This window comes from Urocitellus parryii, chromosome 11 (genome assembly GCF_045843805.1).
Source record: "Urocitellus parryii isolate mUroPar1 chromosome 11, mUroPar1.hap1, whole genome shotgun sequence".
NCBI classification, from domain to species: domain Eukaryota; kingdom Metazoa; phylum Chordata; class Mammalia; order Rodentia; family Sciuridae; genus Urocitellus; species Urocitellus parryii.
The window spans coordinates 103,870,400-103,894,907 of record NC_135541.1 but is presented as its reverse complement, the minus strand read 5'-3'; the positions used below and the strand labels follow the sequence as shown (position 1 = coordinate 103,894,907).

The following is a 24,508-nucleotide window of genomic DNA, read 5'->3' as shown; positions in this document are numbered from 1 at the left end:
TAGAGATAAGATCTGGAAATCTACATATTTTTAAAAAAGGTGCTTCAGGTGTTTTTAGTACTCCACTAGATAAATCAACATAATGATCAGATCCAGTGGAACTATACAAATGTACCCTTGATGTTATGAAAATGGTATCTAGGGCTGAAGCACACACTGCATCTGAGTGCTTTTCAGATTCCCTTTATGCTGAAAAAAGACTCTAGGATGTACATTTCAATTAGCCCTCAACATCTCAATTTACAGATTTAGCTCACTAAAATCCAGTGTGGTGTAGGAGAAAACACTGAACCAGTATTCAGAAGACATGGATTCTAGTCTCCATTCTAAAGGAACTCAATACTGTGTGCCATTGGTATGGCAGTTAGGCTCACCAGGTGATTAATGCCTCCCAGGTGATGAATGCCTGCTGTGCCTGTTGTGATAATCAACTGAAGACAACAGATGCAACTGTTGAACAAGAGTTATCCTCCTTTTTCCTAGCTTTCAAAACTTTGCTGTGTCCCAGCACGTTCCTATATGGGTTTCTCTATCCCAGATGTTGGAGAAGTTACTAACAAACAAAGGTAATGAAGAGATTTCATTTCCTATTACAGTTTAGGAAAGAAATTCAGGGTTTAACTCATCTTGCGAATCCAGATCTACACTGGACTGATGGACTCATGAAGAGTGCAACAAAGTGCAGTTCTGGCTGCCAGGGAAGGAAGTGCAGCTACTGCTTATTCTGGATTATGGAACAAGGTATAAATAAAAGTCAATAATAAGATAGTTTATTTTAACCCTAAAATGTTTCTGCTGTCTATCTCTTCATTCAAGCAACTGAACATCTATACAAATGAAAATAGATCTGGTTCACAAGGACACTTAGTTCCTATTTCAAATTGTAGTATAAACACGGAAAAGGAGTGTGCCAGAAAAGAGTGCAAAATGACCCCTTAGAGAGACCCAGGCAATTACTGAAAATGTAGGGGAAAGGACTCAAGATTCCCAAATGTCCCATAATCACAAGGTTAAGGGAACAACTATAACACAACGAACTCATCAAGAGGGAAGATGAACACTGTTCATCTTTTATAAGTTAAATAGTTTCTATAAGATAGGTTGGTCACAGGACACAGTATGACAACACAGCTGACCAAATTTCCTTATTTATTAAAGAACAGGAATAAATTTTCCTTAAATTTTAAAAAATGACATTGAACTTAGTTTATCTCCCCATTGAATAAAACTTGAGAAAAAGCTGGCTTTTAGATCATTTATTTATTTAAAAAAATAAAATGGATCGACAAAGTTACCACATTATTCTGCATGCTAATAGGATTTCCCAAGCCCACAAGAGATACCATTTCTTGAGCAATAAAAAAATTACATCCTCAACAATGTGAAGATAGGAAACCTTTCAACCCAAATTCCAGGTCTTTATCACTCATTTCACCTCACAAGCTAGTGGGATGTATCTGTGTCACAAGCTGAGCTCTTTAGTAAAGAAAGCTTGAGAAGACATAAACAAGGGTGTTACTAAAAGATGATAATTTGTTAAAATTATAAAACAACCATCTTTTGGCCTGCAAATATTCTACATTAGAAATCTCCTTCACTGGGGACCTGCTCCCCATGACAATATTATTCTGAAGCCAGGATAATTACAAACACATGGCATTTTTTCCTGCATGCTTTCTTGGGCCAAACCCTGTATGATGACATGTACAATTTACAGGATGGGACTTGAAATTCCCATTCTCACACAGGATAGTTAGGGAGTGTTACCAGTAACAAAGAATAAAAGTTACATAACATTGATTATAAATTATATTTGTTCTTATTCACCCCCATTCTTCTTAATATGTTCAGATTCTTTCCTGCAGAAAACATGAGTTTCCTATATAACACCAACTAATTAATGATGATTAGAATGAGCTGTAGAGACCTTGATTCTGAAGACATGTATGTGCAGGTGAGACGCAATCTGATTGCAAACACTGACACAGTAGCGGATCAAATCAAAGAAAGAGAAGACCTGGAAAGAAAAGGGACTGTTAGATTCTCAGCACTTGCTTAGGTAATCTCTACATTTCCCCCAAAGGAAAGGAGTGGCATCTTTCTTCTCTCTTCAAATTCACCATCAATTCTATATAATTTTGTAACTCAGTTTCTCCATGCTTTTTCCTTTCCACTAAAGATCAATAACTCTTAGAGAGACAGTAAATATTTTAAATTCTGTCTTTTGTCCAAACTCTTCCACTCTGCCACTATAGCATGAAAGCAGCCACAGACAATACAGAAAGGAATGGCTGTGGCTTGGGTAAACAGGTTGAGGGCCTACAGGGTATAGTTTGAATTTCTGATTTACATGGTCAGAAATTTGGAATTTATGAGTCCTAATATAGGAAGAACTAATAAAAATAATGCAAAACAAACAAACAAAAAACTCAAATACAAAGTCACAAGGAACTTCCACACTGCCTTATATATATGATTTGTGGATTTCTGGCATTCCCATTCATAATTCTATGATTCTATAAATTAGGACTGGCTCATTAAAAACAAACAAACAAACAAGGAGTACCAAATCATGAAATAAGATAGGAGAATACCTACCAAGGCAATCCAAAGTACAATATACTCATCAATAAAGCTGTTAAAATACTGGTCCAGAAACAAAAGTGCTGGACCTATGAAAGCTGTATCATGCAAATGCATTTCACTTTTCGTCATGTGTGCAACCTATGAATAGAATAAAATTAATGATGTAGGCATTTTCATATTAAAGCAACTGGGAGCAATGTGGTAAATCAGTGTTGTATTCACACAGAGTTTCAAGAATTATTCAGCAATAATTGTTGAATTTCCAACACTAAAAACTCAATAATCTGATGTGTGAGAAGGAAAGGGACACATCATGTCAAACTAAACTTGCAAATGCTTTCTCCAAAGAGCCTTAATTTGAGTGTCCAGATTGAAGACAATATACTACAGAGTGCAGATAAACTGAACAACCAAATTATAACAGTGCATAAAATGGTGAAAAGTTCTAGGGGTTCTAAGAACTTCTGGTAACCTCAAATTGCAGCTTTACGAAAGACTAAAAATAGCTTCCATAATGATTTCAAAAGATTTTTATTGTAAACCCTAGTCTATTTAGGAAGCTATAAAATAAAAACAAGGACCATAAAACCAAAATAAGATGAAAGTTAAAAACAAAACAAGTAGAGTTGAGGTGCTTACCACAAGCTTATTTGTGATTTTAGCTGATACAAAACCAAATGTCAGTATATAAAGACAGGGATGCTTCTCAAAAAGCTGAACTGCTGATTTCTTGTAGATCATTACAGCTAATGCAATCACTGATCCAATATGGAGAAAAGGAGAAAGGACACTTGTTCCCTGTACAGAGTGAAGAGAAGTGGTAAGGGTACTATTCAATGTTCATCAGATACCACATGGATCTATCATAAAACGGATCATCTCAAACTTTCTATAACCCCATGGTGCCTGACAGCCAACAATATCTATAAATTGAACATTGGAAGAGCTAATGAAAAGCAGCAGCAAGAATGGGTTAGGCTTATTATTTACAAAGCAGATCATACTTTCTAAAAATATGTGTGTGTTTGTGCACGCACAAGAACATGCATATATAAGCATATAAATGTATGTATGTATATATAAAACTGAGAAGTTTTGGACACTTTTCCTTAAGGCTAAGTAGAAATACTAAATTAACAAATGATTTTATATACTTCAAATGAAAAACAAATTGACCACAAAACCAAGTCCTAGTTTGGAAATCAACAGAAATCTTAAGATATACTCACTGCTATTGTTGATCCATTTTTGCCAACACCACCTGTGAAGATTACACGGAAGTAATTTGTACAGGAAAATATGGTCCCTGCTACAGTACAAAGTGCAGGAAAAATTTTCATTTGAATATTCAGCACTGGAATCTTTAATAGGTAGAGAGAAAGAACAATTAAAATATATACAAACTAAAATTTAAAAAATAGTATAAATATTTGATTTATATTCCCCAATATTCTTCATTCCCTCCAGTTTAATTAATACTTAATGGAAGCTTCCTTCTCCTCTTCATCATAAGCAATATGACAAGACTCAAGAGATGAGGCTGTAAAAAATTAACTTACTTCTGACACCTTTAAAAAAATGGATTCAATTTTATTAATCTGTGTCATAAGCTAAGTATGATTCTCCTAATGCATCCCAGAGATCTGGCAACAGTGAACTAGGCTAATGTCCTATGAAAGGGGTGTGCCTTGCCTTTTCCTTTGTGTATTTTAAAAATTCTTCCTTTAAACCTGTGGTATACCCCTATTATAGTGAGGATATATGAAGCATAAAAGGATAGAAATATTTGCCACTAAATTAAAAATACACAAAGTAGAGAATGGAAGAGAAGGTTCTATTTGGAAGAGTTCCCAATTCTAGATTGCTAAGACACAGGCAGGTAGGAAAAAAAAAAAAAACAAAAAACCAACCAACCAAAACCCTTGTCAAGCAAATCCAAACAGTTACAGCTCTACAATCATGTATCTAAATTTCTAACATATTAGGTTTACTTTTAATAAAAAGTAAATAACATTGCTATGGTACTATATACTGAAAATATGAATTGATTTACCTAAAGTAAGGGGGTTGGAGATTGAGTAGATCCATAACATGCATTTAATCTTCCAAGAACAATATGTATCATTTAAAATGAAAGACACTTGCACTCTAAACTTTTAAAAAATCATTTAAGAGTCTCTTTTTTTTTTACATTCCTCCTTTAGTTCTCATGGTTTCAAAATTTGTCGAATATTGATTGAAAAGATAAATGATAAATTTCAGTAACAGAAACAAATGATAGGCAATGAGTTCTTAAAATGAAAACTTTCTTTCTTTTTTTTTTTTTTTGCAGTACTGGGGATTTAACCCAGGTGTCCTCTACTGCTGAGCTACATTATTAACTCTTTTATTTTATGACAGGGTCTTGTTAAATTGTTGAGGCTAGCCTCTAAACTGCAATCCTTCTGTTTCAGCCTCCCCAGTAGCTGGGATTACAGGCACCTGGCTTGCTGAAAATATTTTAATTAAGGCTATTTATATTTTCTGGGATGTCATCTGCCTACACTTTTAAACAAAATCAAAAATAGGACAATTCTTTTTCTTTTTGTGTATATAAAACCCCAGTAAAACTGACAAAAATACACTTTAATGTTTGGATACTCTATTAAAACTCTGAAGAGCTCACTTTATTTGCACAACTCTATGACCTCTTACAAAACTACAGCACTTAAAAAATACTGAAATCAAACATTCAAATTTCAAGTGGTACCATAGCAGTGTTTAATTTTCTAAAATGAAATAGGTCTAGCTAAAATCAAGTCCAGAACTTTAGGGTGCCTCCTAAGTGGTCTTCTTCCTTCCTTGATATCCAACCCTGACAGCTCAAATTCAAAACTTGTTTCCAATAAAGGAGAAAACCAACACCATGATTGCTTTGAACTCTAAGGGATTTTTTTTTCCTGCTCTCAGAAAACTGGGGGAACATTACAATCTAAATCTGATGCACCTGGCTGGAACTCAATACTCTGGCTAGTTTTATAGTTCCCAGTCTCTTCTGCACTGCTCCCACATTTTTCCTCCCATAGAGACAAAGGATCTCTCTGGCAAATGAGGAAATACTACACTTGACCACATTCCAAAAGAAGCAGAGCATTATTTCATTATAGGGGCATCCCTGCAGTATAGCCAGAGTATCTGAGTGAGTGCCAACTGTGTATAATAGTTTCTGTATCACAATTAGACTGATAAAGCATCTTAACCACATTTATAAGTGGTGAACCTGCTTTAGGATCATGGAAATTGTTGCCCTTTGAAAGAAAAAAGAAAAATACAAACTTTAAAAAAGCCAGGCAAATTAGTACATATCTTGAATTGCAAAGTAAGCAAGCTAAGATGTAAGAGCAAAATATCATAAACATTTTTAGGGTTCTCATTTACTTCTTTTACATGTTAGTTATAAACACCAAAATATAAGCCCTTGAGTGTAGGATTTTGTTTGAATTGATTTATGTACTCTCTGTAGAGCGCTGGTTATTGTAGGTGTTCAATATTTATTTGTTGAATGAAGATTAAGATCTCTTTTTCTCTTATGCATGTAGAATTCCTGTTTGGGGAGTGTATGACAAAACATCTTGCTTCCAACATTGAAAATGAAAAAGGTAGTTAGGTATATTAAAAAAAAAAAAGGCAAAGAAAAGTAAAAGCTGGAGTTGGAGGAATCCCTAGTCTTACACCAATTGAACCACTTATAAAATGCACTATATTTTCATGTTGCCATTTTCACCCATCACTCAAGATCAAGGAGGGTGGGCACATTCTATCTTTTCTCCCTGTCACAAAGGGTGGGGACATTGTCTTTCCCACTTTATTTCTGTCATCATCTTATTGGCATTCATCAAAGGTGGCCAAGGTGCAGCTACTTTAGAAAAAGGCAAAGAGCTGTACTGGAAACACCTTATTCTCAGTCCTGCTTGAAGTTTTGGTAATCTTCAAGACTTGGGAAGACCAAGAACTGTCTTGGGCTATAATGTCACGATAATGTCTTTTCCATAGCCAGGGGAAAATTCTCTGGACTCATGACACAAAATAATACACCCAAATAATATGAATTAAATGTAATTCATTTGGTGGGGGGTACTGGGGATTGAATTTAGGGGCACTCAACCACTGAGCCACATCCCCAGCCCTATTTTGAATTTTATTTAGAGACAGCGCCTCACTTTTGCTGAGGCTGACTTTGAACTTTTGATCCTTCTGCCTCAGCCTCCCCAGCGGCTGGGATTAAGGGCGTTTGCTTCCAAACCAGCAGTAATTTGTTTTTAAAAATGTTAGAGATTAAAACAAAAACAAAAAAACAAAAACAAAACTTAAATTTTCAGCACCTTTAACAGATTACAATGGACATGGAAGTGTTTTAGTTTGACAATGTGGATTATTGCAGATTATTGTCAGTTATTAACTAATAAACTTGTTTTCTTATAATAAAATGTTCTTGTAGGTTTTGTAGATTTCAGTAAAAATAGAGAAAGCATCATTTTAAAATTAGATACTTTTTCCCAAAGAATGTGGTAATGCCTGTTTGTAAATCATTTTAATGTTAGCGAGTTTCACAAATACAGTAAATGTTAACATAATTGTTTAAGAAAAATTACTATGTCTGAATTATTTAAGTACAATGGTACTTTTAAAATTTTTTAGTACAAGATTGAGAAACAAATAATTTATACCACATTATCAAGTCTTTGGTCCTACCAAATGATCCCGAACCTTCATTTGTAGTACAATCCAGTTGCTTAAACTGAATTCCAAAAGGTTTACTGCATATTTAATCAACTACTACATTTAAGAGAATCAAAATCAGTGCAAGTAACCATGAGTGGATTGTATGTGGTTCTTTTCCAAAGTGAGGATTCTCTCTTTCTCTCCCTTCCTCTCTTTCTCAAAGGATGAGATGTACAAGATAGTTCTAAGACTTTCCAAAAGGAAATATTCTTTTGGGAAGTAATATACAGAATATGATTTTTTTTTTGTTTCTTGCAATGTATAAACAAAGTACTAACTTTTGTTCATGAAAACAACTTCTTTCCTTTAAAAAACAAAACCCAAACCAAACAAAAAGCAAGTAAATAGCAAATTTTAATAAAACCCCATCTTTTTGGACAAAAAAGCAGCAAGAAATAGGCAATCCAAATATAGTAGATGTAAACTGCTTACCTTCGCAAATTAGCTGATCTTCTGGAATCAACTTTATGAAGATATTTGTACTTTTTTGTTTGCTTTTACCATAAATTTGCTTTCTAAATATAAGTAAAAGCCCTTTAATTTAATGAGAATTTGGAAAGCAATTTTATTGCCTCAATCTCAAGAGATGAAAATCTCACAACTGAACCCTAAATAAATACTTTTTCTCTGTTTTGGCACATAAAATACACTACATGTAGTAACTGTTCCTGGGCTAACATAATGCATTTCAAAAAGTATATTTAGTAAAGAACTCATAAGCCAAGAAAAAGAAAAGAAAAAAGTAGTAATACAGGTTGAAAATTCTTAACCATAATATCTAAAACTTAATGCTCAAAAAGTTTTGGATTTTGAAGCAGTTGAAATTTTCTTTTTTGATTAGGGATGTTCAACTGCTTGAGTCTATGCAAATATTTGGTAAATTCGAAATAATCCAAAATCTGAAACCCTTCAGGTCCCAAGCATTTTAGATACTCAATCTGAGGAGTGGTCAGAGGTCAATTTGGAAGTCTGTGTTGAGAATTGCTCAAAGAACGCAAAACACTTCACCAACCTCAAATACCACTACAGAAGTCAGGTCCTTTCCTTTGAGTTGAATGATGCTAACAGAAGCACTAATGAAGCTAACAGAAGAGGAGCTTGGGAATCCGTTTTCCTGCTGCAACTAACCTCACTAATTCTGTTTGGATTGCTTGGCCTGGGAATTCCATTTTAGTCTTAAATCTACAGAAAACTTCCAACAAAGGCATTAAACAATTTCTGGCAATTAATAATTAAGGAAATGTGTCAGTTACACTTCCTGAAGCCCCTCATTTACTTGCATAAGTGAGTTAAGTAAGGAAAAATCTTTTTCAATGTATTTTCCCTTACATTTTAAAAGTAATCTTATTTTTAAGAATTATGTTCAGGGCTGGGATTGTGGCTCAGCGGCAGAATGCTTGCCTTGCACATGTGAGACACTGGGCTCGATCCTCAGCACCACATAAAAATAAATAAAAATAAAGGTATTGTGTCCATCTACAATTAAATATAAATTTTAAAAATTTATGTTCATTTAGGCTTAGTAAGATTTTTAGTAAGTTATAGCAAATAAATGACACTGTACTCTGAAGGCAGGTAGTGGTAACCAGCAATTAACTGAGGATCAGGGAGTACAAACTACTTTGACCCAAATCCAGCAGACTATAGACTGTAGGAGCAGCATCAGCTTTCATTGAATGATTCCTATTTGGTAGGCACTATTTTAAGTGTTTAACACATATTAACTCATTCAACCCACAAAATAACTTTATGAGAGGAGTACTATTATTGTCCTCATTTTGCATAGGAAGAAACTAAGCCATAGACAGTTACATAATAGATTAATTTCGCACAGTAGGCAGTGGAGCCTGGATCAAATAAGGGTAGCTTGATTTCAGAGTTTGTGTCCTTTGCCCTGGTATTATATTCCCTATCTGAGGTTCACGTAAAGAATTTGTTTGTAGAGAGACCGTATTTCTGGTCAACCTGAAAATCAAGGTCATGGTTTGTTAATCCTGTATCACTAACTTCATTCAATAAGTATTTATCTTTTTTTCTGAGGCAGAGTTAATTTACATTCCTAAATTTGTTATGTGGCTTTAAGCACATGGCATGCAGAAAAACTAGTGGACTGACATAGTTCAGCAAAACAAAATGTGCAATTTAATCTTGTCACTGGTTAACCTGTTACATTACCTGGTCTTTCCTAATATGTAAAATGGGATGACAATAATGATTCAGATTCTTACAGGCCTTCAAAAATAAAACCTTGGAATACACCTAATGTCCTATATAACTCCAAGTAGCAAAATTCATCCTGCCCTCAAGAGAAGTATGTGTCCTACTGTTTGCTGTGATTTCTAATTTTCAGAAAAAATATTTTAGACATTACCCTTTAATGAATTATCCCATATTAGAAAACACAAGCAAAGACAGCATGCATCACATGGGATATACAATGTGAACAAAGTTACCATAGATTGCCAAAAAGGTGGTCCTCCAATCACTGCCAGCAAATGCATGATTATTATGAAGATTTGCACTTCAGTCACATCAATTCTGATTAGGTACAAAAAGCCAAAAAAGCATAATTACTCAAAACAATTTCATGTTAATTACCTGCAAGCATAGCAGCATTCCTCTATCATGCACAATGAAAAAAAAACTCAAAATATTGAGGAAAGGTGAAAAGGAGGTATCAAAATTTGTTATGAGCAAAATCATATAAAATCCAGAGTCTTAATTTAACTTGATAAATTTCACAGAGCAATAAAAACCCCAAAGGAAAATTCTGACTCAGTAAATTACTGAAGCTGGATTTATTTAATTGTAGTTTAACCTTTCCCACCAAAAAAAAAAAAAAAAAAAAAAAGTATACCTGTGTTAAGTTTTGAGTATCAAGCAGAGGATTACATTGCATGGGTATATGATATAAAATCTTAAGTGCTTTGTAGTATCAAATGAAAAAATGGTGAGCTTTAACTAAAGTAACAAATCACTGAGACCTTAAAAAAACATACTGTTCTTTAGATACATTCATTTAATGCTTGCCATGTTGTGAATGTAAAAAACAAAACAAAAAACCCTTTCATCCAATTCTCAAATTCTTATTCTCACTAGGTTAACTACCTTCGCATTTCTGGAAAGAAGATACTGAAAGCAGCCAAGAAGTGGCTTTAGGATTGCTGAAAATGATCTTATAGTCAAGAAGAAATAAACCTGGTGCAAAAAGAGGGCAGTAGAAATTAGAAGCCTGAAAGTCTGGGGAAAAACAAAACAAAACAGAATGTGGGCAAAACAGTTGAGAAGCAAAGCATATGCTGGTGTCCTTTCCTTCGGTAGACTAGTACTGTGTATAATCTTGATATCATTCTTAGATTGCTGGATCCAAATGCTTTCTAGTGTTTAGAATTTATCCTACAGATATACTTGTTTATAACCATGGTTATTCACTAAAGATTTTATAGTAGCAATTTAAAAAAAAATCAATGTGGGAGTGGTTATATAAATTGTAATACTTCCATACAATGGAATATTTTGTAGCTCTTAAAGAGAATGGAGAAGAGTAGCTCCCTAAATATCCATATGGAAAAATAGCAAATATATTAAGTGAAAGAAAGTTGCAGAATGTATGAGACTACTTTTTGTGTCAAAAAGGGAGAAAATTAATATTCTTTTATTTTTACCAGTAGATGCATAAAACATTTCTGGGAGGATACATTACCTATTAGGATGGTTACCTATTATAAGGGAGGACAGTGTAGGAACTAGGCAGCTGAGAGGTAAGGATGAGAAGGATACTTTTCACTGTACACCTTTTTATAGTGTGTTTTTCAATTGAGCAAATAATTTAGCTACTAAAAATAATCAGTCTAAGAAAAGTTGGTATCAACAACAAGGGGGTTCAGTTTCCACAGAATTGAACCCCCACTTCTAAAATTAATACTTAAAGCAGATAACCTATAATGTGAGCTTAAGATATGTAAGCTTTAATGCCCATGAAAGATAGCTGGGTTGAAACCAGTCTCTTGAAACTAAAACAACAAGAACAACAAAAACCAAAAAAATTGTCTTTATTTGATCAAAAATATTTTTAAATAGAATCTATTCAGCTGCAAACAAATAGTGATGTAGTTATCTTGTTATACACACTTATTGAAAAAAAAAGTGGACTGAATTAGGCTAAAAAGAATCTGTAGAGCTGACCTGGTGAGTGGTGTTGCCATTAAGGGAAATTACACTCAGGAGCAGACTCAGGAGACTAAGCAGGTAGGTGTCAAAGATGATCGATTCTGTCTTGGGTGGAGAAGGGCAGACATCTTAGAACATTTTTTCTGGACATATGAAGTAGCCTTTTGGAAGGGGAAGGGCCAGAAGTATAGAATTACAAAATAAAAATGGAGGGAACCTTATGCAATTAATCTTTGTACTGTGGATGAATATAAAAGAGAAAAGATCTTCACAAAGTCTCAAATTGGGATTCTTAGGGAAAGATTTGTGGACTAGCATGTTTCAAATTTTGAGAGACAGAATTTTATAAATTATTCAGACACTGTCATTATATTTAGTTCAAAATGTTTTAATGTTAGGAAAGGGGGCCAAGGAAAGCTTATCAGTCAGTAGGTAGTTAGGAATATTTTTTCCTATTTGCTTATCTTATTGAGAGTAATCCTCTGAATTCCAGGCTGAGATCTTTGCTCTGAATAGGAGAACTGCCTATCATCACTTCTGAAGTGTACCATTAATCTTGACTAAGAATGAAAAAGAGTACAGTGCAAAGCTTTCTCCAGTGATGAGGACTGAAGTTAGCTGAGACAGGTAGCAGAAATGATAAATAGAAGACCTAATGATTCTGTTTAGAAGAGAAGTAGTAACATGACAGTCCCTTCTGCCATCTGTCCACTAAGAAATCTCTCAGTGTGGGCTCAGTTTACTGGATTGCTTATTAGGAACAGGTTCATTTTAATCTTTTTGGCCATGTGGGAAAGACATGTAGAAAGACGAATATATATAGGTAGGAATTTGGAATTTCTGTATTCACTTCCTTTTATTCTTACTGTTTAAAAAATCAAGACCAGGCTGGGGTTTTGGCTCAGTGGTAGAGCGCTAGCCTGGCATGTGTGAGGCACTGGGTTCGATCCTCAGCACCACATAAAAATGAACAAATAAAATAAAGATAGTGTGTCCATCTACAAGTGAAAAAACATTTTTAAAAAATGGAGAACCATGGGTGATAATATTCCCAAGTGTTGGGATATTGTTGAAAATCAAAAAGAAAAGAAACTGACCACCACTACAACAAAGAAAAAAAAAAAAAGCTCTTCAAAACATAAGGATTAAAAAAAAAAAAAAAGACATAAGGGGCATGTGCACCCCCAAACAACTGTGATTTAAAAATAAATAGGTCTCTTATCTGCAGCATTAGATTTCTAGAGCATAAAATTTTGGAGGGAGAAAGCATAATTTTCTTTACCTATGAAGATGTCTGAACATCTTGACTGGTATTGCTTTAAATAATTTCCTACTTCTACTTAAATTTAATGTAAGCTGTAAAAGGACAAAAAGAATTCCTTCAATGGTTATGAACAACCAGTAATTAAAATTTTGGTCAGAACATACTTAAATTACAACAAGCCACAAATGAACATTGTTTTGGTTTTGATGGCTATCACAAGGATAAAAAAAGGTAAAAAGCAAACCAGCTGTGAGATCTGAGAGCGCTCCCATTATTTTAATGGGGAGGCTGTTAAGTATGGCAGTCCAAGGTCAAAATAACCTTGAAGATCAAACTTCTAAGATCAATCATTCCTTAAAACAACACTCTAATGATCTGCTGATTAAGATGTAGAGAGAACAAACTGTCCTTAAATGAAAGAGTGATTTCAACTTCTAAACAAGGAACACCTAATCTCTTCAATTTAAGGGAGGATCTTAGGGGGCATTCATCACCATAGGAAGGTGGCTTAGAAATCTCACTGAAGACAGCGATCATATCAGAAGAACAAATTAGCCTTTAAAAGTGGTATTTAGGGCATAGTGTGCAACAACTACAAACTATCTACGTTAGCAAATTGAAGAAAATTTATGTTTTTCTCAATGCTGGGGATTGAGTAGGCAGGTGCTCTACCACTGAGCTATACAATGAGCCCCTGACTATTTTCCAAGTCTTAGTTTTCTCAGTATTTGGAGAGATAGCTAACAAATGTGCAAATGCACTTGGCTTGAATTCTAATTCACTATTTAATGAAGGATGAAGGTATTTAAATGATATTCTGTGAGAGCTGATAAGTATCTTAATCATGTTTTTGCATAATTTTTAATGTCTTCCCCCTCTAAAAATTAGAAGATAATCAATTTGTCTTCTACATGTGACATAAGCATCTTAAATATACACTTGCAGTTAATTTATATACAAAAGAATTTCTGTTAAGCTATAAATAATAAACACAACTGTGTTATAATTTAGGTTAACTATTAGTTTGGTTAACATAAAATATGTAGTAGGGATAAATTTACAATGTCAAAGAAACCCTGGTTGGTACAATTTGACTTGTGAGCTTCTGCTTAAAAACTCATTAGTTTGATGGCATCTGAAAATGAATTCAAGGTTCAGACTACTATCAACTACAGATTCGTTTATTTGTAAATGGATCTGAATTTACAGGTAATTTATGAATAAGCAGAGCATGGCATTCATAACATACTTTACTAGAAATACTATGGGTAGGGTGAAGTGTTAGTAGACTGAAAGGAAGACTAGCCTAGAAATTCATCATATTGTCCTACAACATTTTATTTTCTATCCTTGACAAGGGACAAACTAGCAATGACAACAATCTTTGATAGGTATTAAATAACATTATCCATACAGCTGAGTGGTAACTTAGGTCTTTTTAATTCAAATGTTTATAGAGAAAACAGACAAATCTAAGTGTCTTTTTAAAAAATAAGCTGAATTATTAAAAACAGTAATATCCACCACTTGAATAACTTTATGGGTCATAAGGGTTTTTTTTTGGGGGGGTGCTAGGGATTGAACTCAGGAGCACTCAACCACAAAGCCACATCCCCAGCCCTATTTTGTATTTTATTTAAAAATAGGGTCGTACTGAGTTGCTTAGTGCCTTGTCATTGCTAAGGCTCGCTTTGAACTCTATTCTCCTGTCTCAGACTCCGGAGCTGCTGGGATTACAGGCGTGTACCACCACGTCCGGCGGATCATAAGATTTTTTGAAGACTAAAAAGCAAAAATCTGTTGAATAACTTGAGAAAATGGAGAAAAATATAGGCTAAAGCTGGAATAAGTCACTGAAAAGAAGAATTAGAATGCAGATCTAAACTAAGGGGCAGCCTATCCTCATCACTTTTGGAAACAAGAACTCAAAGTAGAGTTCACTCCATTTATTAACAACCTTGGAGTCAAGGAATCATGAATTTATTCTATCTGTATCATACTCAATTCTAGAAGAAATATGCAAGCTACTGGGAGTTACTAACATAGGTCTTAGAATTAATACAATAACAACAACAACAACAAAAATACAATAACAACAAAGACTACATCCCAAGCACTGTAGTCACCAGCATATTTACATATTTAACACTTCTCATCTTCACAACTACCCTAGGAGGTAGGAAATACTATCGTAGTTTTATTCATGAAGAAATTAAGTCAGAAAAATTAAGGTTTTTCCAATGTTACAGAGAAAATAAGAGGCAGAAACTTCAAAGATATTGGGAGTGCTGTTCTTATGTAATGTTGGAACTCCTAACTTTTAGCCTGCCTATCAACAGGGGCAATTTTTTTTTTTTATTTGCTATTGCTAAGATGATGCTTTCAGGATGATGCTTCCATATTCTAACACAATTTTACCAAAGATGTTAGAATACAACAGGAAGTAGTGAATAGAAAGTTTAAATGCTAATAAGTTAAATTAATTTAGAAAAAAATTAGGGTATTTTGTTATCATAAACAGGAGAAAAATAAATAAGTCAATATTCTGACTTAATCTTATTAAGAAAACTGGTGAGCACAACAACAAAAAATAAAACATGATAAAAAATGATAAATCCAGGCTATTTTAATGAGCATAAAGCTACAAGTCTTTGGAGAAAGTACTAGAGATAGAGTAAGGGTCAAGAGAGGATAAAGACACATACTGAACTACCCCCAATTATTTTACCTATGAGTGAATCCCATAAATAAATATGTAGATACATTGTAAATTCAATTAAAAATGGTTTTGGTTTTGCTCCTAGACGTCTATAGTATTCTTCATACACCAAGGTTATTTTGACAAAAGATGTAAAATATCCCTATTAAAGTGCTTGTAATTCTTTTTAGAGGAGCAAGGGACTTATGTAGAAAATCTAATGAAGTTTTGTATTGTAGGAATGATCTGTCAAATTTTCATATGGACAATTCCTCAACATTCTCTGAAATGCAAAACAAATTGAATGTAGGCACTCTGTTTTTAGTTGTAAATAAACTTTCACACTAAAGTGCGTAGGCTTCTGGATTTTTTTTTTTTACTGATGAAATATTTCCTAACAAATATTTTTGAACTTCTAAAAGTCTGAAGGTCAAAATTACATTTCTAATATGAAAGGAAAACGATATACTACACTTCTTTAGGGAAATGTGTATTGCTAAAAGAAAAAACTGAAAGAGGAAGGTATTCAAAGGGTGACTATAGTGACATGAAAGAGCTAAGGATATTTAATTTGAAAGCACAACTAAGGGAGGAAAACATTAAACAAAACAAATAGAAATGAGAATAATTTCTAGCAGAAATTTTTTATAATACTAAGATCATTGTTAATCCAAGCTGAAGAAACAGAATGCTTAAAGGATATGCTGAAGAAGTTAATAAGCAGAATCTTTCCTACATTGAGTTCTCTGAACTTACTTGTCTAAGAAAAACTCTGCTTGTTTTTCTTCTGTTTTCAAAATAGAAATTCCAAAAAAACATAAAACCCTCAAAACCCAAAATCTATCTAATGGTGGAAAGGTATTTGTTTAAAAAAATATTACATACAGTGAAAGTAATATTAGGCATAATAAATAAATGGAAAAGTGAATTGGGGTTAGCATCAAATCATCAGAAATGACTTTTCAAAATCTTTGTTATATTAATAGGGTGGATTTTTATTGCCCTATTGTGTATTAAAATTATTTGATCTATAATAATCTGTTTGCAAAATATTACCAGAAAGATTTTTTAATTTTCTAATTATTCTGTGCATGACAAAGGTGCTGTCTTTATTGAGATCACACCATTGTTCATCAGACAGCATGAATATTCTAGCAGTTACCGTGAAGTTCCAGAACCAAGGCCCCAGGGTTCCTGTGAGGAGCTGGAATATTATAATTAGGATCTGGGACTCTGTAACATCAAATCTATGCATAGGAAAACAAACATTTCAAAATAGTTTATTCAGAGTTTTTGCTAAAAAGGCTTATTAAAACAGGTAACAAAATAGCATTTTCCTTATAAAGACACCTAAAGATTCAAGAATACAATTTATACTCTATTATGCATATACAAATATTTCTTATCCAAATAAAATTAGTAGAAAAGTTTAAAAAAATTAAAACTGTTAACACACTGAAAAAAAAATGACTTGTAAGTTGGCAGCTGGAAATATTGGTCCTAAAAAAGTCAACTCTCAGTTACCTCGGAATAGCCAATACTACTTGCCAAATAATTACACTGTGACACAGGTCCCTTCAGTGTCAGAACATATCTAGACTTCCCTGTTACATCCCAGCCTCTAGTTTCATTTTTATTCTCAGTGTTCAGATACCTAACATTACACAAAAGCATTTGGCTTTAGTTCTAATTCACTATTTAATGAGGGATATTAAGTAATTTAAATGACATTTTGTGAGAACTGGTCAGTATATTAATCATCTTCCTCAAATTTCTAATGTGTCTTTCCTCTCTTAAAACAAACAAACAAAACAGAAACTCCAGAGAATTATCTATTTTGCATATTTGATAAAAAAAACCACTAACCTTGTACTCCTTTACTGCCCCAAACTTTATCACACTCCTAATTCTGTTATCTCAAAAAATTGGCAGATGCATGTGGAAAAAGTTGGAAAGAATTTAGTCAAGTGATTTCTTGGATATTGATAGAGCAAAAATCAAATTGGCTATTCCTTATCCGATTCCCTGATAATTGTTTGTTAGTAGAAAAATCTTTTCATTTTTTTCTCCTTTTCTTGTGGGGATTCCACACCAGCATTATAACTCCTTATTACACTGGATTAATCTTTTAGTGTTAAAATACAACAACAAGAAAAACAGTTCAATCACTACCCAAGTTTTGGAACACAGGTGGTGACAGAAAAAGATTAATACAGAACAGGCTTCAAATAAAAAATACATCAATCAAAATTAAGAATGAGAAATACTAATGACATAGAAAGATGTCTCCAATTTTACCTGATGACCAGAGAGCACAAGTTGCAATCTAGGTCTTACATTAATACAAATGGCTGTTTTAGAATATTATATGTAACAATTGATAAATTAAGTAGACAGAGTAGGGGTCAAAATGAATGAATCTTTGCAAAGGAAAAACTACATGGGGAAAGTAGTAATAATTCATGTGATGAACCTTAAACACATATAGATATGAAGATTCCATATAGGTATTTGATAGCAGTTTCCTAATTCTTAAATAGAAAATAAAAATAAAACAGAAATAAAAATAAATAAAATAAAAAACAACAAGGAAGTCTTTTATTACAAGGAAGTCTTCAATTAATTATTCTTTAGAAATTACTTGGATAAAAAGATAAACTATATTTATCAAACTGCCAGTAGAATACACAGTTTACTAACTTTTTGAATTAACTATAGAAAAGAAAAAGTGGGATGTTATTTGCATAAATAGAAATAAATGTTTGGTGGCACGGTTTTTAGCTAATACAAAATCTTAGAGGCATGAACTGAAAAATTAAATGTACTGTGAAGATTAATACTCTGTATATTGTAATTATGAGAACACTAGAAATAACATCTATAAAATTAGTAGATTCAGACTTTATAAGAAGAAAGAAGCTTAGAGATTATCTCCTCCAAAACTCTTATTTTACAAATTAGGAAATGAGGCTTATGAAAGTTTTGAGCCTTGTTTAAGCTGACACATATACAAAATAATTTGATAACGTTTGAGTCAAGATACACTGGACTCACTTCAATTTATTATAATTTTTTTTTCTCTCAAAAAAAGAGTATTTTTCCTAAAATAATAATTTAAGCAAGAGTTCTGCTTTTACACTATGGAAGATTTTTAATACATATTTTATATAAGTGTAGTTTTATTAAAGGTTGCTTAGGGTTTCTAAACATGTATTTATAAAAATGATTTTATACATACAAGTTATAAATTTTAAAATATCTAGATATAGAGGGTTTAGGACTGAAGTGTGTAAATGTGAGCTCTCCCATTTCCTATAATTCATAATCATTTTTAAGAATATTTCATTAATGTTTACAAAAGAGCTTCAACTCATAATGCTTGTTTTCTTCTACCAATCCCAAGCTTCCATTAAGTTCTCTAACCTTACTTCCCTCTCCAATCTTTCATAACTAGGCTAAATGAGATCTAGTCAAACAGTACTCATTTCTGTCAGGGCCCTACTTGCTCAGTCCAAGAGCACCATGCAGACAGGGGTCTGCTGAGATGTGAGAGGTACTAAAATTCTATGCAGAAGACAGCTTTTAGCTGTGACTAGAGCAAGTGCTACAAAATATAGCTTATAATTTCAGGGAAGATGTATTCAAAGCATATTTGCCTTCTCAATTCTAGACTTTGAATGGAAATTATTTAGGATGGATGAATTAAAATCCTATTCAAGATACTATGACTATACTCTAGCAATTAAAACACTAACATTAAAGAGATTAAGGAGAACAAAAACTTCTTATTTGGTAAGCATTCTATTTCATAAGGTTATTAAAAGAATAATAACCAGAATCTATTGTACATAAAAAATCCTCAAGATTCTTTTCAATTGTGTATAAATATCAAATGAAAACAACTGAAACAAAAGTATTCTAAAATAAGATTCCTTAATGTTCTTAAAGTAGTTTTCATTTTCCTCTAAGAAAGAGTAAGAAAAAGTGATTTTTTAAAATTTCTTTACTCAAGCTACATGAGAATTGATTTTCTCTCCTTTTTAATAAGTAAAATAAAATTTTTACTATCTTTTCCATGCATACAAACTTCAGGTAAAGTTTAAGCATAAAGATGTCTTTAGAATATATTTATGTATTCTGTAATCCTCCATTGCATTGGTATTTTTATAAATATCTCCTTAAATGTAAAGCACTCACAGCATATTTCTATGAATGCTGTAGCCTGCTTTTAGTTTTAAAAAGAAATTCAGTGTTGTTTTCTATCTGCTACTCTAGAACTCATTTGGTTTTGTATCTTCAGCTATCTCACTCCATAAATAATGCTCCTTCTCTCTGTTTTCAGTATTGTCTATCTCTTTTTCTGCTCACTCAAAATTTTTCACTGAAATTAAAAACCTTCCTTTTAGCCTATATTCTCTCCTCTAATCAACAGCTCTCTTCTTCCCATCATAGCCACACATTTCTAAGTAACATTAAATGTTGTGTAATAAGTGGGTACTGTATTTAGTTATTCTACTCACTACAATCTGGCTTCTGCCCCACCATTATATAAAAACTACTATGGATGGCTCATGCTGCCAAATTCGTTGTGTATTTTTTTCTGTCCTCATTTTGAGTCTTGGCAGCACTTGGCATTATTCTTTGTTGAAATACATCCCTCTTCTGGCTTTTCATTCCAGCATTCCTCCTACTCTAGCTGTTCAATAATTTTCATCGGCTTTTTTCTCAGCTTCCTCTCTAAGTTTTCTGTTATTCTATTTGGATGTCTAACAATCATCACATTTCCTAAGTAGCTTTCCTTTAAATAGTTCCTTTTCCTGTAGTCCCTTACTCTACCTTCCACCCAACAACCTAAGGAGTCATTCTAATTAATATCTGTGCTCTCATTTATTCCCTATACCCAGAGACTATGTCCTACAGTTTATACCTCTTAAGTCTTTCTCTAACCTACTTATTCCTTTCTCACCCTAAAGCACTGATGCTGTGTTAGTTCAGGCTCCATTATCCTCATATTAATTATTCTGATGTCTTCTAACCAGTCTTCTTTTTTTCTGTCACATTCTACTCTCTGCCATGTTGCCAGATTGATCTATCTAAAAGGTATTTTGTAATTTTGCACCTTTAGGCCTTGCAAAAGTTCCCTGCAGATTTGGGATAAAAGCCCACATTTCTTGGCAGAGCAGAGAAGGTCCCTGATTTTCTGGATCTTTCCAGGCTTATCTCCTGCAGGTATCTTATGATCCAACCATATGGACCTGTTTGCAATTCTCTAAATACATAATTTCATGACAGAAAACAAGAACAAGGGGAATTCTAAGACCGGAAGACAGAAAGCTGTGCTATCAAATCAGTCCTACAAACCTATTTTTCTACTATTTTCATGGTTAATATTTTTTCCTTCCTTAACTTCCCACACCATTATGATTGGTGCTATATTACTTAAAAGGGAAAGAGAACACATTAGGACTGGTTGGTAAATAAGCTTTCAAAGTTAACTATGAGATTCAATTTGCAGTACCAAAAACAAAAACAAAATGGTTAACTATGAGATAATAACCAATAAAACATCAACTATGTGAAATCCAGATATAACAAATTCTGCCATTTCTGAAAACAGTAGAAAAACTACAAATTAAAACTGAATTAAGACAAAACCAAATGATCTTAGCGATCTAACATATTTAGTGGTTTATGTAATGCAGAGAAAGACTATGAAAATATTATTTAAATAAATAAAGATTATGAAAACAATATGGAGGAAAAAACTGTAAATATTTTCAATTACTGTTTCTTTTATATAAGAACTCTCCAGTTGGGTTCAGTGGCACACATCTGTAATCTCAGTGGCTTGGGAGGCTGAGGCAGGATGATCCTGAGTTCAGAGTCAGCCTCAGCAACAGTGAAATGCTAAGCAACTCAGTGAGACCCTGTCTCTAAATAAAACACAAAATAGGGCTGAAGATGTGGCTCAGTGGTGAGTGTCCCTGAGTTCAATACCCAGTACCAAAAACCAAACCAAACCAAACAAACCTCTCCAATCTATTCTGAGCACTAATCATTTTATAAACTGCTGATGGATACACAGACATAGTTTTCACAACAGATACGCATGTCTACTATCATCTCTAAAAATAAGGGTTCCATCTTAAGATAAGTCTTAAACACATTTTCTAGGCCTCTTTATTTTAAAATTATTCCAAGATATTTCTTTTAAATAGTTAACATCCAAAGAATTAGCAAGTATTCAGTTATTGTCATAAGGACACGATAAGTTCAATAAATAAATTTAAGAAAAAAACCCATCTGAACTTGTAGTAAACAACTGAATTTCTTTATGTTGTGGCTTTTTCAAGGTCTAAAAAACTAAGTTTACTAAGGTTCTAAAATTAAAAAAAAAATCTAGCAATGATTCATCTTTGAGACTGAGATGTTCTCTTGTTATCTGCCATCAGAGATTTTTATTTTGACATTTCATGAAGTATACAGTCTTTTCTCAAGGCTTTTTCTCTTTGAATCCTATGCCATGAAAAAAGAAATAACTTAAATAGTGTAAATAGGATCAGTGATATTTAATTAAAAAACAATGGGTGAGTGCCATCATTAACCAAGTTCCAAAACTGGTTAACTCATTAATACTTATGGAAAAGTACTGATCAACAGGTAGAGATTCTTTCTTTAGGAGTTTAAAAGATGTTTATATTTAATTTTTAAATTCTCAGGTATATTTGTTGGCAATAATAAACTATATGATGTGTTCATGTCAACTATGTCAACTGAATTATTAAGAGCTTAGATTTTTAAAGATTCATAAAGAACACAATGTAAAAAAAACTATATAAACCTAACTAAACTATGAAATTTAGAGATGAATACTACTCTTTGCTCTCAGAAACTATCTTATTTCCTGAAAATACATTTTTTATATATCAAAATAAAACAGTGAGTAAGGTGAATAATGGTAGGGGGGAAAGTGAGTTTGTCTAGGAAGATAAATGGAAACAAGTAAAAAGGGGCTATGGTTTTTCATATTGCTTTAAAATATGCTTTATTTAAAGCATATTTTCATATTGTTTTAAAATTATAATTGGGGGGTTCTGATATTTCCTTTTTAAAAAGTAATAGGGGGACATGATAGTCTATTAGAAAATAGCTATAATAGCTTTAAAACATTTTATTTATTAAACAAATTTAGTGATTTTACCAACTCCTGATACTCAAATACCTATAAGCAACCCACATCCTCCATATTTGAAAGTGAAAACAAAATTGTTATTAAGTGTACTTACATTCCAAATCGTAATGTCCCAGAAACATATGTTTGCCAGTGTGCACAATAGAACATGAATGTCCCAGCAAAACAACAAAAAAACATCCAATCAGGATTTGTCCCAAGTTGTACCGAAATACAAGTTCCAAGAACCACAAAAACTGCAGAAAGAAAAATCACGATGAAAACAGGACAAAATAAATAACAAACAATAATTGAGCTGGAAATAACCTTAGAAGAGACAAAATAAAGTATTGTCTACTCTCAGTAATTGATAATAACAGGAAAAGTAGAATATAATCTTTTATGCTACATTTTATCTCATAATTTCAATCTCTTTTTTCACTAAATCACTTGGTGGAACCAAAGTTCTTGAAAGCAACTAAAATACTTGGGCATTTTTTGGAATATTCTCTCGACTTACTGATACTAATGAGTAGAAAAAAGTTCAAGGCAGCCAAAAAGAAAACAAAAATGAATAAACAAACAACAACAAACCCCAAGGGATCTACTTGCTTCAGGTTGATAACTGTCTTTTCTTATTTAGTAGATATCATGGGTGACATACATAGAAAAAAATATTCCTATAAAAGTTTGGAACTTAAACTACAATGCAAAAATTGTCATTTTCAATAAAAAAACAGGATAATGGTATTCTGTGGTCACGTGGTTAGCATCAAGATACTCAGCTAGTTTCTTTTCAGTGGAAGTTTTTTGAATTTTTCTTGACTTGACTCTTAGAAGTTATAAGAGCTTAGTTTCTCTTTCTTGTCTACTAAGAAAGTTGTTATCAGGCTACAATGAAATAATGATTCATTCTGACATGCATCTACGTCATCTACAAACCTGAATTCAGGAGATAAAGTCATCAAAGGGCTTTTTTTTTTTCTTTCTTTCTTTTTTTGGGTGGCAGGGTACTCAACCACTGAGTCACATCCTCAGTCCTATTTTTTAATTTAGAGACAGGGTCTCACTCACTGAGTTGATTAGCATCTTGCTTTTGCTGAGGCTGGCTTTGAACTTGTGATCCACCTGTCTCAGCCTCCCAAGCTGCTGGGATTACAGGCATGCTGGTGCCTGTAAACATCCTGGCTGTTTCCTTTTTAATGCCATGCCAAATGATAAGAGAACTATGGAACCAAATTAAAATAAGGAGAAAAAGTTCCTGTCAGGAAGACTAGTTAGAAATTCATTTAGTGCTAGGGGTATAGTTCAAGGCATCAGGCCCTGGGTTTGATACCCAGCACTGCCAAACAAACAAAACCACCCAACCAACCAAACATTTTCCCTCTAAAATCATACTAAAATATTACTTAAAAACATTGCAACACTAAAGACATATCACCCTGTAATTCATCTATCCTAACACTTTACTGTATTTTTTCTCATCCTTTAAAAAACTGTACATATTTACAGTACACAATATGCTGTTTTGTATGCTATGTATGAAGTGAAACGATTATTACTATTAAAAAAATTAACCTATTAATTGCCTTCCATGGTTTTCTTTTTACTTCATGTAGGAACCCCTAAAATCTACTGTTTTAGCAAAAATTTCAATATACATTGATATTAACCATAGTCTTCACATTGCAAATTAGATCTCCAGATTCATTCAATCTACTCTTTTTATCCAAGCCCCATCACATATTTATAATCCAAGACTAAAAGTCAATTTAAGATTCATTTAAATATAAAGACCACGAATTATCAAACAAGTCTCCCACTACTGTGCTCATCTATAATTCATGAGGTTTTCTTT

At 33.0% G+C, this 24,508-nt stretch overlaps 1 protein-coding gene across 3 annotated transcripts in view; it reads right to left on the bottom strand.

The window, feature by feature from the left end:
- Nucleotides 1-1,224: 1,224 nt before the first annotated feature.
- Nucleotides 1,225-24,508, bottom strand: part of Cept1 (choline/ethanolamine phosphotransferase 1) — a 36,932-nt gene continuing 13,648 nt past the window's right edge. For 2 of the 3 annotated variants that reach the window (XM_026402761.1, XM_026402763.2), the window contains exons 4-9: nucleotides 22,766-22,907; nucleotides 16,642-16,726; nucleotides 3,816-3,947; nucleotides 3,226-3,384; nucleotides 2,599-2,724; nucleotides 1,226-2,017 (exon numbers count right to left, since the gene is read on the bottom strand). In XM_026402761.1, coding sequence (XP_026258546.1) covers nucleotides 1,898-2,017; nucleotides 2,599-2,724; nucleotides 3,226-3,384; nucleotides 3,816-3,947; nucleotides 16,642-16,726; nucleotides 22,766-22,907 — 764 coding nt within the window. In that variant the 3' untranslated portion in view covers nucleotides 1,226-1,897. Of the gene's footprint in view, nucleotides 2,018-2,598; nucleotides 2,725-3,225; nucleotides 3,385-3,815; nucleotides 3,948-9,800; nucleotides 9,886-16,641; nucleotides 16,727-22,765; nucleotides 22,908-24,508 lie in introns of all 3 variants that reach the window. The other variant, XM_026402762.2, reaches the window with a different exon arrangement.